We start from the raw sequence: 14,116 nt of genomic DNA, 5'->3' as shown, positions 1-14,116 counted from the left end.
ATTAATCTTCCAGTTGTTATAATGCCACCTGCACGTATTGGAAGTTATTGATATCAGCAAGAAATTGTAGTGCGACTTGGTCATAAACTTGGTGGCCTCCTAGAACCCATCCCCAAACTGGATGATTGGTCAGTTGTTCTCAGACGACACCCTTTTAATATCATAGAAAAGGACTGACAGGCCTGGAGAAGGGGAGCTCTCGTTTAACATCAGTCAAGAAACATCTAACGGACTTGAGAGCCAAGGCAACCTTTTTGCTCAGACAATTGGACTCTGCAAAAACCAGGTCTTTGCAAGTATTCTGACTTCTTAACTCCTTACTCTTATTTCTCTGTTGCATTTTTGTTCTCTTTATGTCTGTGTAACATCTTTTTCTGTAAATATTTTAATTGCAACATTTTGACCTTTTTAGTAATAAAAACCCTTTTTTGAAGTTTCTAAAGCTTTTAATGCAAACTAAAGAATCCCTGTCTTTTGAAGAGTGCTATTGTATGTGATAATCCTCTGAATATACCTGTCTATGGTGACAGTATTGCTACAGATGCTTATACTAATATCATAGTGTTATTGCTAGGATTTGCGCATTTCCTCCTTCTCTCTAAAAAGATGGTGGTGGCAGTGTGAAGGGTTAATTGCATAATTAACCTAACCCAGTAACAATCACTCTCAGGCTGCTGGCACATAGATTGTGGTCCCGTAAGCTGGAAAATCTTTGTGCAGGATGCAGCTGAGAGTGGCATTGTTACGCAAGTGACAGCGCGGTGCAAGATTGGCTGGTCCTTTGGTCACGAGTTAGTGAGAAGGGCAGGGGTCGGGCGCTGCGTCCCGTCACAGTATACATTTACATACTCCTCATCAAAAGAATGAGATCCCTCCTTCCCAAATTGAGCTATATACATTGTGACAGGGCAAGGCCATGCCACTGTGTAATAAGCCAGTCTAGGCCAGGATTTGTAGGAAACAGACACACTAATGTATGCAGGTGTGTGCTGGGTTTATGTTAGAGTCAGAATCAGAGTTCAGTGCTCCACCCTCCCGAAGGGGTTAGTGCACTATGCTGTCCAGAACAGACAGAGGCCCATGCCTGTGAGAGAGAAGGATGTAGTAGCAGGGAGCTGCAGGATAAGAGACCAGCTGCGAGAAGTACAGCGGTTGGTGCACAAGCACTGGAATGTGTCTGATAGTCAGGAGGACCAAGGTACTAAGCTTGAGTGGTAAAGCTGCAAAGGGAGCCAGGAGGCTGAACATTTAGTTTTTTTCTTTTCATGGTGGAAACCCCTGTGTGGGTAACTGATATCTTGTATGTGGAACTTTTTTTGGCATGGATGTTAATATGCTCACCAGACGCACCCTTAAAGTAGAATTCAAGACAAAACTTTTTTTTATTTTGGATAGAGTAAAGGTGGATTATAACTCCACCTACCAGGTTTGTTTTTGCCATCTGTGTCCCATTGGGGAGATTTATCTTCACTTCTTATGCAATAACCATAGCAGGAAGTGGGAGGAAATCCCTTCACAATGAGAGAATCCCTGGTTGCTACTAGGATCACCAGATCTTGTGTCCTCATGGGAAAATTTCTTACCTCTTACTGTTCTCTGAACAACCCAAAATGTGGGATTATTTTTTTTACTTTCACTTTCAATGATGACAGTAAACATTGCAAATAGAGTGAATCTTTCTAACGGGGACACAGACAGCAATAAAAGTCTGACAGGTATTCTAATCACTCTCCACATTATCCAAAACTAAAAAAAGGTTTTCCTTCAACTATACTTTAATGGCAACTATACTGAAAACATCATGTTGCCACCTGACAAGGTTTCACCATTCGGCAAGCAGCATATAAGTTACCAGAATGAAATCATGATTTGTTATATACTAAATATAGATCAGATTTATATTACTCTTAGAATGTCTAATGTGTCTTATTAGCCTTCTGGACCTTGTAAATTATACATGTTTGGTGTCTGATTGGAATTTTCTTAAAGTGTAGCCACTTTGTGAGGATAACACAGAAATATAGAAGACTGATGGCAGAAAAAGATCAAGTGTTCCATCGAGTCTGCACCTTACACTCTTTTGGTAAAATAATACTTTCCAAGGTTAGATTTGAACTTTACTCTTGCTAGTTTGAGGTCATATAATTGTGTTCTTGAACTTCGCTTTATAATGAAAATATTGCCCTCTAGAACCTTATTCACAACCTTAGTTTAAAAGTTTAAGTCATGTTTCCGCTTTCACTAAGACTGTACATATAGAGTTCCTGAAGCCTTTCCTAATAAGTGTTATCCCCAGATCTTTCACCATTTTTGCTGCCCACCTCTGGACTTATTCTTTGTTTTCAATATTTTTTTGTAAGTGAGGTCTTCATAACAAGGTATAATATTCTACTACATGAGGTCAAACTAAAGATCTATTTTGGGGAATCGAGACCTAACTCCATTACCACAGGATTTGAGATGTATGAAAGTTCAGTCTTGAGTCAAAAGCCAGACTGACAGATGTCATTTGCCAATTGAGGGCATTATGGCGGCTTGATGTTCATCTCCTGGAATGATGGCTTCTCTTTCTTGATATTTTATTAAGACCTTGGATATTTGAACCTAGATCCTTGTTGAGAGTCCATTGGTTACCCATTGTAATTTGAGATATCTATATTCTAATCTAGCTGGGTTGAGATTTCTGCTTCTCTTGGAGACACTGTCCACCATTTAATTGCATCCTATGTACAAGCAATTTTTTACTCATATTGGAATCTACTCTAGCCCTGGAGCCTTGATGTCTTCAGGGGTGATTTCCCTTGGGCTGGCAAGTGCATATAAGTGACACACATATTTCATCTGTACCCAAAGAATTGTTCTTACATCGGATATCCTGCTCCCCAACACATAGAGAGATATTTCAGATCTGAGTATCTATATTTTCAAGTAAATGATTTGTGGGTCCTGAAGAAGCAGGAATACCCATGAAACGCATCTCCAAGAAAGATGTTTGTACCTAGAGATGGTTATTTTTATATGTCAATCTAATAAACTATGTAACTTTTATGCATATTTGTATGTATAACACATAGGTCCACTTGTGAACCCTTGAGATATACTTAAAGTCCCACTTCCACACCCCAATTTGTACAGACTGACAGATGTGTATTGCTCACCAGACTGTTTGTGACTTGACCATTTATAACAGGGCCACATCAGCAATCTTTTGCAGATTCCAGCTAGTGGAAGTTTATGATGCGGTCTAAATCTGCTGTTCTTCAAAGGTGTCTTAAGCATAGACATTAGAATTAAATCTAACAATTGTTGTTACACACTTTCAAATTCAGGGGAAAATAATTGTGGCACAGAGTTCAGTACTACTCCCCTATTCTTTCTACACAGTTTGAGCCTCATCATACCTCACTATTGCCATAACAAGTATATCTTTCCAGCCCACCTTTAGCATTGATTGGGTGAGGTCTTGTTTTGAAGCTAATTGCACACATGCATTATCCTCATCTTTTGATTCAGCGGTGTCTGCTGATATAAAATGTGAAAAATAATTATTAGATGTAGTGAAAATATAACCTAATACATTTCCTAATGTAATATTCTAGTAATTTTACAATCTAGAAACACATGAGTGTTTTTAATGGTATAAACATTCAAAGAACTACTCAATTACAGTTGACAAACTTGAGGCATAGGGTTGCCAATCCAAAAATGTTAGCAGGCATCTAACATTTTAAGCATTTTCTTTTGATATTGTTAAAAGCACAGGTCTCACTGGTATGCTAGAACTCCCAAAATGCTGCCAGAGTCACATTATAATTTTTACGTATATCTCTAGAAACTTTTTTTTTTTCAAAGATTAGGAAAGGGTTAAAATCTCTGTCATGTTTAAGTGTATCTCCCTTCCGGGATAATTAGATTTAATTCTTATCCCAGGTAAACAACAGAAAGTGAGAAGAACCCACTCCAGCACCATTCCCCTCTCGTATTGCTTACAACAGTAGAATTTAGAAATTCTTATCAATTTTGGTCTTGGTGACTTCTGTCCAGGGGCGGACTGACAACTCATGGGGCCCCCGGGCAATAGGGGACCATGGGGCCCCTGTGTCCTTGCCCAAACTCAAAAAAGCCTATGAAAAAAGGTACCAGGGGCATCTCATGGGGCCCCCTACTGACCCCGGGCCCTCGGGCAGTGCCTGAATTTCCAAATGGTCAGTCCGCCCCTGCTTCTGTCAATTGGAAAAGGTGAATCTCCAAAGCGGAGACACAAACAGCAATAAAAACCCCTCCTGGTACTGTCCAACCCTTGGCTTGGGATATACAGTACTTTCTTTAAAACCAATATCAATCATCATGACAGGTTTAAGAAAGCTGAATCATATTGAAATCAATTGACTTAACTTTTAGAAATACTGCTAAAGGCAGTTGTCTGACTGCAACATTTTGTTGAATTTGTTGAATAGGAGATTTTTCTATCCTACCTAAACACACTAACACACAGACAGTACAATAAAAAATGTTTAACATTACTTTTTTTATATACCTACCTAAAACACACTGACCCTGACCACAAACTTTGGCCATAACATTGACCCTAATCGTGACACAGATCAAATCCTGATCTAGCTATGTTATCTTTATTTTATTATTATTTATTTAATACACAACTTTTTTGTTTACAATCTTCTCCTCTAGCAAGGAGAAAAAGATGTCTTTTTCTCCCTTGAAGAGGAGAAATAACACAGGGGGATGGGGCTATGCAGTGACTGCTCATTGTGATAGCCTGTGATTAGTTATCACAGGGGTCATATGACCGAGAACTGATGGTCCTCCCGGCTCCTGATCATTAGTACAAGACCTGTAGCTCTTGGTGACAGCTCGATCTCTGTGCTGGGAGCATGATGTCCAGTGCGCTCTCAACACAAATACAGTAGTGCATATATGCAGCCCCACAGAAGACGACAAACCTCTGTGAGGCCTACATATACAGTATGTGTACTCTTGGTGGGTACGGAATAAGCTAACTAAAAACATTTAACTTAAAACTCATTGCCTCTGAATTTACTGTTCAGATCCACTTTTGATTTACAAAGGTCTTAGAATAAATCAAACATTAGTAAAATATGTAACACCATCTTATGAAGTTCAATTCACTGGCAGTAGTACTGACGTAGGCTAGTGTAGACACATCAGGGCACAACACTAGGGCTACTAACTGAGCTACATCTCCTACTGGTCACCACTAAGAAGGATCTATAAGTCACTGCATGGACAAGGTCTATAGAAGATTGCTCACTTACAAAAACATAAGGCAATTTCTGACATTTACATCATGATATGACAACATTTGGAGAGGTAATATCACACTGAAGTTGCAATAACATTACTGCTGTTTAGGGACAATGACAATCACTAAAAAAAGACTGGCAAATAGTTGAAACCTTTATGAAACTTTGAACTACTATTTGTGATATTTGATATATTTGTCATTTTGAAATGAAAATTTAGCTATTTCAGTGGTTTCTGCTTCTTAAAGTATTGTTACATTCAGAACCTTTTTCTTTTTAGTTTTTAATAAAGAGGAAAAAGGTTAGAACCACTAGACTTTTAAAGCTATGTGGCCCCCTTGAGAATATTTCCTCTAGCTTTCTGTTTCTGTAACAATGTTGTCATAGGAACAGGAATCAAAAGGAAATCTTCCCAATGGGGCCACAGACAGCAATAAAAAACATGGGAGATGGTCTAACCTTTCTAGAAGTGATTTCAATTTAAGTGTAAAAAAATCTCCAGGTTTTTACCTTGTTGCTTTGTGCTTTCCTCAGTCACAAATCCATCAGCCTTCTTTACCACTTCAGGAATAGCATTAATAGTTGAAGCCAGCTTGATAAGGAAATGTGTTTTAGCCAGTGTTAGCTGATTTACAGCTGCTTGATTACACACAGAGAGTAGATGTGTGCTGGGTGATCTGTTAAGAACTTCTTCAATAGCCTGCAATTTAAACACAATGACTACTGAAATACAATACAGATATTTTACTTTAATCAACTAATATTTAAGCTATACAATTATTAACATTGGTATTTTAAATTTCAAAGTTCCCTGTTAGCTGATAACATGCTTTACTAAAGAAAAGTCTTGAGGGCTACCTAGCAAGCTGTAAGTATCCAATTAAAAAGCCTTAAGCATTACTGCTAAAGCCTTAGAGACAAGAGCTACACCTTTGGGGAAACAGACATCAAGTTCTAGATGTTCCTATAACTCTATGGAACTCTATGGAAGTTCAGACTTCCCTCATTTTAGTAACCAAAGCTCCAGGGTAAATCTATTTACAACAGACAAGACTGCAAATAGGTGATAAAATAAATCCTTGAGTAAATAAAGTTTTAAAGTTACTTTTTCAAAATTGTATTAAAGCTAAATGCCAGCCAGATATAAACACTGCCATTTAATTCAGATAAATATTCATTAAAAAAAATAATTAAATCTGATTTTACATACAATGCTTGAACCTATCCTGATAGCAGTATTCTGTAATTCCCAGCACTTACAGTTGCAAGAAAAAGTATGTGAACCCCTTGGGATTACGTGGACTTTTGCATGAATTGGGCATAAAATGTGCTCTGAACGTCATCTAAGTCACAACAATAGAAGAACACAGTCTGCTGAACATAATACTACACAAACATTAGATGTTGCCATGGTTTAATTGCACATAACATGTAAACATTCACAGTGCAGGGAGGAAAAAGTATGTGAACCTTTGGACTTAATAACTGGTTGACCCTCCTTTGGCAGCAATAACCTCAACCAAACGTTTCCTGTAGTTGCAGATCAGACCTGCACAACGATCCAGAGTAATTTTGGACCACTCCTCTTCACAAAACTGTTTCAGTGTAGCAATATTCTTGAGATGTCTGGTGTGAATCTCTCTCTTAAGGTCATGCCACAGCATTTCAATCGGGTTGAGGTCAGGACTCGGACTGGGCCACTCCAGAAGGCATATTCTGTGCTATTGCAGCCATTGTTTTGTTGAATTACTTGTAGGCTTTGGGTCATTGTCCTGTTGCATCACCCATCCTCTGCGGAGCTTCAGTTGGCGGACAGATGGTCGTACGTTTTCCTCAAAAATGTCTTGATAAACTCTGGAATTCATTTTCCCATCAATGACAACAATCTGTTCAGGCCCTGAGGCAGCAAAGCAGCCCCAAACCATAATACTCCCTCCGCCAAGTTTTACAGTGAGGATGAGGTTTTGTTGTTGGTGTGCTGTGTCTTTTTTTCTCCACACATAGTGTTGTGTGTTCTTCACAAACAACTCAATCTTGGTTTCATCTGTCCACAGTATATTTTGCCAGTAGTGCTGTGGAACATCCAGGTGCTCTTTTGCAAACTTCAAACGTGCTGCAATATTCTTTTTGGACAGCAATGGCTTCCTCCGTGGTGTCCTCCCATGTACTCCATTCTTGTTTAATGTTTTCCTTATTGTAGATGTGTCAACAAAAATGTTAGCATGTGCCAGTGATTTCTGTAGGTCTTTAGCTGACACTCTGGGATTCTTCTTTACCTCATGCAGCATTCTGCGCTGTGCTCTTGCAGTCATTTTTACAGGACGACCAAGCCTAGGGAGAGTAGCAACAGTGCTAAACTTTCTCCATTTGTAGACAGTCTGTCTTACCGTGGACACATGAACATCAAGGCTTTTGGAGATACTTTTGTAACCCTTTCCAGCTTCATGCAAGTCAACAATTCTTGATCGTAGGTCTTCTGAGAGCTCTTTTCTGTGAGGCATGGTTCACATCAGACAGTGCTTCTTGAAACCAGTAAACCCAAAACAGGTGTGTGTTTTTTAAGGGCAGGACAGCTGTCAGTAACACATCCAATATCATCACACTGATTGGAGTCAAGGTTGGCTCACTCCTGGCTCCAATTAGCTCTGGGAGAAGTCATTAAGCTAGGACCTCACATACTTTTTCCTCCCTGCACTGTGAATGTTTACATGTTATGTGCAATTAAACCATGGCAACATCTAATGTTTGTGCAGTATTATGTTCAGCAGACTGTGTTCTTCTATTGTTGTGACTTAGACGTTCAGAGCACATTTTATGCCCAATTCATGCAAAACTCCACGTAATCCCAAGGGGTTCACATACTTTTTCTTGCAACTGTAGGCTGAGAACAGGAGAGTCAGCACTTTACACAGTGCTACCAACCTACTACTACTGAACATGCTAACAGGAGAGGAAAGCTGAGATAAAATCTCATCAGTTTGTGTCAGTTTCTTCATTGTTCAGGTAAAAATTGAGGTGAGGGGGGCATGGCTGGCCATGCAGGATGTAAGCTGAACACATTGAGAGCTCCGTAGCACTGCTCCCATTTAGCCCATCCTGAGCACACAGCAAGCCGACAGCTTACCTGCTCTGTGCCCTCCCGATGTGCGGATCCTCTCCTGCAGCTGCCAACATAATGAAGATCGGGCAGGGAGTGCTCTAGCCACCTGGGGATCGTTCACCTTGGACCTCCCCTGGCAACTTCAAAGATGGCGGTGGCCCGGCAGCTCTATGTGCTCTCCCCCAGTGGGAGAAGCTGAAAAAGACTGGAGAGAGTACTGCAGCCCCCTCTACCTCCGAAAAAAGGTGTCTGCCACCAAATTCAAACCCCCTTCTACCATCCTGGAGCACTTTATTGAGCATTCCCTCCCTTCCATTCGGAGTGGCAATGAGGAGGGGGTAGAGGCAAAGACAGATTAGCCTGGAATGAAGTGGGGGGAAGGGGAGGGCAGCCATGCTAGCAGTAATTGTGTCAGCTCCTATCTCCCCTGCAGTCTATGATACGACTTCCTTACAGCCACAAGAGGAAGAATTAACCCCTAAACATGTAATGGAGGTAATTAAAACATGTTCTTCCTTAATCATGATATGCAGAAGCTGCGGGGCAGAGTGACTACTGCACAACAACGTATTAGTGATGTGGAAGATGCCATTGATCCCTTACATACTGATGGCCATTCCATGCAGCAGGCTACTACTGGTCATGCAGTTAAACTAACAGACCTAGAGGACAGACTGCGACACAATAACTTGCATTTTGTTGGCTTTCCAGAGGGGTCTGAGGGCAGAGATCCAAAAGAATTTATGTAACGCTAGCTCAAATCCACCATGCCACCAGACACTTTTTCCTCTCTTTTTGCTGTTGAAAGGGCCCATAGGGTCCCGCTGCACCCCCTACCCTTGGGTGCATTCTTCGTACAGCCTGCTCAACAAGTGAAGTGAAATATAATGGGAATACTATCTCTATTTTTCCAGATTTTTTCATCAGTTACACAGAAACAAAGGGCTGCCTTTACTGTGGTCAAGCGACAGCTACGAGACAAGCAGCTACCCTACAGTATGCTTTACCCTGTGTCATCAGTGGCGGTAAAGCAGTTGTTCACTAATCCAGCAGATGCCTGTGCTTGGCTGGATGGCCTTGCTTGAACTCCTCTCTTCCTTAACTCTCTACCAGGGATGCTGAGGTCAGCAGAGTGACTCTTGTGACGCAGTGTGCCTTTATCAGTTTATAAGTGTTACCACTATTGTATGTGTAATCTAATTGTGTGCTATTGTGCTAATCTATTGTGTGCTATTTTCTGATGTTTACCTCCCCACTGAGGAAACTCTTTTTCTTATGTTACCTTCTTCATTCTTAATAAACATGAGTTTAAAAAAAGAATTAGAGGTGAAACCTGCACCATTCTGAATTGCTTCAATGCAACGGTGTAGCAATAGAAATAGCAACCTACAAGACTGCTATGGGGACAGAGCTGGAAGGCAGGCCCCATTAAGGAAGTTGTTAAAAGAAAATTTAATTATTTTCAATACAGAATAGCTAAAGACAGAGCTCAGGATCCTCTCTGTTCACAAATTGATAGTGCAGCAGGAAACATGTTGTAAGGGGGGTAGGTTGGTGGTACTTTCTCCATGTTCTTCTCCTCGTTGGGTGCCAAGTCTGGGTCACATATGAGGCCAACCCTTAGAGTGGGTTCTTCTGGGCTATGCTAAGCACCTTGAATAGGATCACTCGCCTTGCACATGGGTACCCTTACTATGTCGTACTCAACCATGTCCTGGGACAAGGCAGGGGTTGCTTTCAGGGATAACTCAACCTTAAGGTGGATCTCTAACTCAAAGATGGCCATACGCCATGTACACGTGAGCAGATGACTAAACTCTAGTTATATCTCTTGAGCCCTGTGTCCATGTACACAATCTGCTCTTTTTGCTATGGTAGATGGATGGCCAGAGGAGATAATGCCGAGAACAACTCTCTCGCTACAAAAGGCTTTTTGCTACTTCTCACAGAAGCACGCTTCACGATAGGCTGCTTGTTAGACCTCCATTACCCTTGGTAACCACTTGCTGTCTTCATACCCCAATGTGTCTACTGACCCACACTGGAAACCATATGTGTGCCTGTTACTTGCATACACCCCTTCTGAAAAATGTCAGACCAGGCATAGGGAAAGTTTCACATGTTTCACTAAAGATTTTTTGCATAACCGTTCCAAGAAAGTGCAACATTTTGATCCCTATCTACCCTAGTCCTCTCAGGCTTTTGGCTGCCCCAGCATACCAGCACACCTGCACAAGGGAAGTCCATGGCAAGAAAAGTCCATTGTGGCAGAATCCCCAGGAAGCTTGTGTCTTGTGGGACTACATGGCTCAGCAGCTTCTCAACAGTTTCCCATGCAGGCTTCTCTCCCTCTGAGTGTGTGGTTGCTGGCTGGATGGATTACATCTTGCTGGTTCACTGTGTGTCTGGGAAGAGCCCTTCCCCCACTTCATTATCAGCACAGGGAGAGAGGCAAAGCCCAGAAAAGTGTGGGAAACTGGATTAACTCTTTCCCTCCCGGCTGGGGAAGCAGCTCTCTCGTTAGCCAGCATTTCAACCTGCTTACAAGCATTTGTTTAGCTTTCTTAGCAGTGTGGATTTAGTGCCCGCTGATATTCTGCTACAGACTGAAATTAACTGTGTATCCCTAAAGCAGTCAGAAATCTGCAAGTTCTTTTTGAGGAAAAATCATATAGTATAGTTTATATCATTATTATTATTGCTACTACAACTACAACTTTCATCCAAAGCACATGTCCTTAATAGTGTGCTGACTGTGCTGACAGCTCTCCTGCTGTCTGTCCTTGATTTAGACATACTTTATGTTATGATCAGCGAAACGGATTGTCACAGTAGACACTGCAAGCTGCTACAGAGAGAGTTAGCCAGGATGATACCATCACAATTTTGCTTTGGGACCCTGATGATTCATACACCCCTGCTTAATTGCATTGTAGTTTACAGGAGATAAAAGAACTGGCTGAACTAAATTATAACCTTTAAACCTTTAGAACCTAACGCTATATAGGCTCTTCAACTTGAGTTCAGTTTTTAAATAATTACTGCTACCTGAAAACATAAATAAATTTGCTAAGTTATGAAAGGGGATAATTCACGTTCTAAAACATATAGCTATAATTATAAAGTAGTGAATGTGAGATTCACCAAAACATGCATTACAGGTGTATATTCCTGGTGGATGTGCTTCAAATGTCAGTGTATTGTCTGGTTAATGTCACATTCACTACTTTATAAATATTACCCATAATTATTTTTTTCAGAGACATACAGTGGGGATCAAAAGTTTGGGCACCCCAGCTAAAAATATGTATTAATGTGCATAAAGAAGCCAAGGAAAGATGGAAAAATCTCCAAAAGGCATCAAATTACAGATTAGACATTCTTATAATATGTCAACAAAAGTTAGATTTTATTTCCATCATTTACACTTTCAAAATAACAGAAAACAAAAAAATGGTGTCTGCAAAAGTTTGGGCACCCTGCAGAGTTAATATCTTGTACTGCCCCCTTTGGCAAGTATCACAGCTTGTAAACGCTTTTTGTACCCAGCCAAGAGTCTTTCAATTCTTGTTTGAGGTATCTTTGCCCATTCGTCCTTACAAAAGTCTTCCAGTTCTTTGAGATTTCTGGGCTGTCTGTCACGCACTGCTCTTTTAAGGTCTATCCATAGATTTTCAATTATGTTGAGGTCAGGAGATTGTGAAGGCCATGGCAAAACCTTCAGTTTACGCCTCTTGATGTAATCCCCCGTGGATTTCGAGGTGTGTTTAGAATCATTATCCATTTGTAGAAGCCATCCTCTCTTTAACTTCAGCTTTTTCACAGATGGCATCAAGTTACCATCCAAAATTTGCTGAAATTTTATTGAATCCATTTTTCCTTCTACTCGTGAGATGTTCCCTGTGCCACTGGCTGCAACACAACCCCAAAGCATGATTGATCCAACCCCATGCTTAACAGTTGGACAGAGGTTCTTTTCATTAAATTCTGTGCCCCTTCTTCTCCAAACGTACCTTTGCTCATTCCGGCCAAAAAGTTCAATTTTAACCTCATCGGTCCACAGAACTTGTTTCCAAAATGCATCAGGCTTGTCTATATGTTCATTTGCAAAGTTCAAACGATGATTTTTGTGGTGAGGACGTAGAAGAGGTTTTCTTCTGATGACTCTTCCATGAAGACCATATTTGTACAAGTATCTCTTTATAGTGGAATAGTGTACCACAACTCCAGTGTCTGCCAGATCTTTCTGGAGGGATCGTGTAGTCAAACGTGGGTTTTGAATTGTTTTTCTCACAATCCTGCGAGCTGTTCTGTCTGATATTTTTCTTGGTCTTCCAGATGTTGCTTTAACTTCCACTGTTCCTGATGACTGCCATTTCTTAATTACATTCTGAACAGAGGACATTGACATCTGAAAACGCTTTGCTATCTTCTTATAGCCTTCTCCAGCTTTGTGAGCATCAACTATTTTCAGTTTTCTAGACAACTGCTTAGAAGAACCCATGGTGCTGATTGTTGGGGCAAGGTCAGAGTCTGGGCATTTAAAACCTTTGAGCTTGACATAACCTGGTCTTCCCAGATCAGGATTGAGAACAATCCATGATACTGGCAGGTCTCAGCTTTGTAAAGGGGGCAGTGCATGCTATAAATTCTGCAGGGTGCCCAAACTTTTGCAGACGCCATTTTTTTGTTTTCTGTTATTTTGAAAGTGTAAATGATGGAAATAAAATCTAACTTTTGTTGACATATTATAAGAATGTCTAATCTGTAATTTGATGCCTTTTGGAGATTTTTCCATCTTTCCTTGGCTTCTTTGTGCACATTAATACAAATTTTTAGCTGGGGTGCCCAAACTTTCGATCCCCACTGTATAGATAAGTTATAATGTCAGATATAGGGAATGATTTCTTTACTATTGACCAGCATTCATAACCCCATCATATAGTTTCACAGTTTATTTCTGCTCTTGATTACCAATTATACTCTTGCATTTCTTCTTGTGAAAGACTCACTGGTTGAACTTGATGAAATTTGCCTTTTTGTAACATAAGTATGTAACTCTTCTGTGCCAGTGAAACCTCTAGTAGCATGGAGACATGATCAGAACTTTTCACCAATGTGAAATAAGGATCTGTCCCTTAAGAAGTCACGTGACTAGTGGCGTATGCATAGGATGGAAGCTTGTGACGTCTTTTCTGGTGTGTGCAGAAGCCACCACCTGTGGTCACCCTGCTTTCCCTTAAATGCCTGTAATAGGTTCTGTGAATGGCATTTTTTATACATTTTTATGGTAATAAAGTCTTACTACACTATAAGGAGTTCCTTATCTTTTGAGCACCTATCCATCAGAATGGGGATGTAATGGATTGTTCCTGTGTGTGCCTGGAGAGAACTGTGGAAGCAGAGGATCCAGTGGGATTAATATTGAGCGTATGTTGACCTATATTTTCTATGGCTCAGTTGTTAAGGTGAGCGCGCATGCCTGAAGGTGATAGATTTGCACACCTGTTGAAGTCACTGGTGCATCACTTTAAATGGTGGAAGAGACTGCCTTATCACTTTTGGACTGCATTTTGCTCTTTGTTGAGTGTTGTCTATCATTCACCATTCATCTGTTTTTTGTATATATATAGTAGAGTTGCTTATCTTTTCTAGTGTGTTCTTTTTGTAAGTGTCTGGCCTGGTTGGGCATTTACTTGATTCATCACTTATTTATTCCATTGGGGGGCTGATT

At 40.5% G+C, this 14,116-nt stretch overlaps 1 protein-coding gene across 1 annotated transcript in view; it reads right to left on the bottom strand.

Annotated features, from left to right (window-relative positions):
• The window catches only part of CFAP54 (cilia and flagella associated protein 54), a 527,562-nt gene that overhangs the window by 134,031 nt on the left and 379,415 nt on the right, over nucleotides 1–14,116 (bottom strand). Inside the window, exons 50-51 of the mRNA XM_089651915.1 lie at nucleotides 5,793–5,982; nucleotides 3,440–3,522 (exon numbers count right to left, since the gene is read on the bottom strand). Coding sequence (XP_089508041.1) covers nucleotides 3,440–3,522; nucleotides 5,793–5,982 — 273 coding nt within the window. The remainder of the gene's footprint in view (nucleotides 1–3,439; nucleotides 3,523–5,792; nucleotides 5,983–14,116) is intronic.

This window comes from Staurois parvus, unplaced genomic scaffold, assembly GCF_062004578.1.
Source record: "Staurois parvus isolate SC_StPar_1 unplaced genomic scaffold, SC_StPar_1.0 ptg000025l, whole genome shotgun sequence".
Taxonomy (NCBI): domain Eukaryota; kingdom Metazoa; phylum Chordata; class Amphibia; order Anura; family Ranidae; genus Staurois; species Staurois parvus.
The sequence above is the reverse complement of the archived record's forward strand: the minus strand, read 5'-3'. Positions and strand labels throughout refer to the sequence as shown.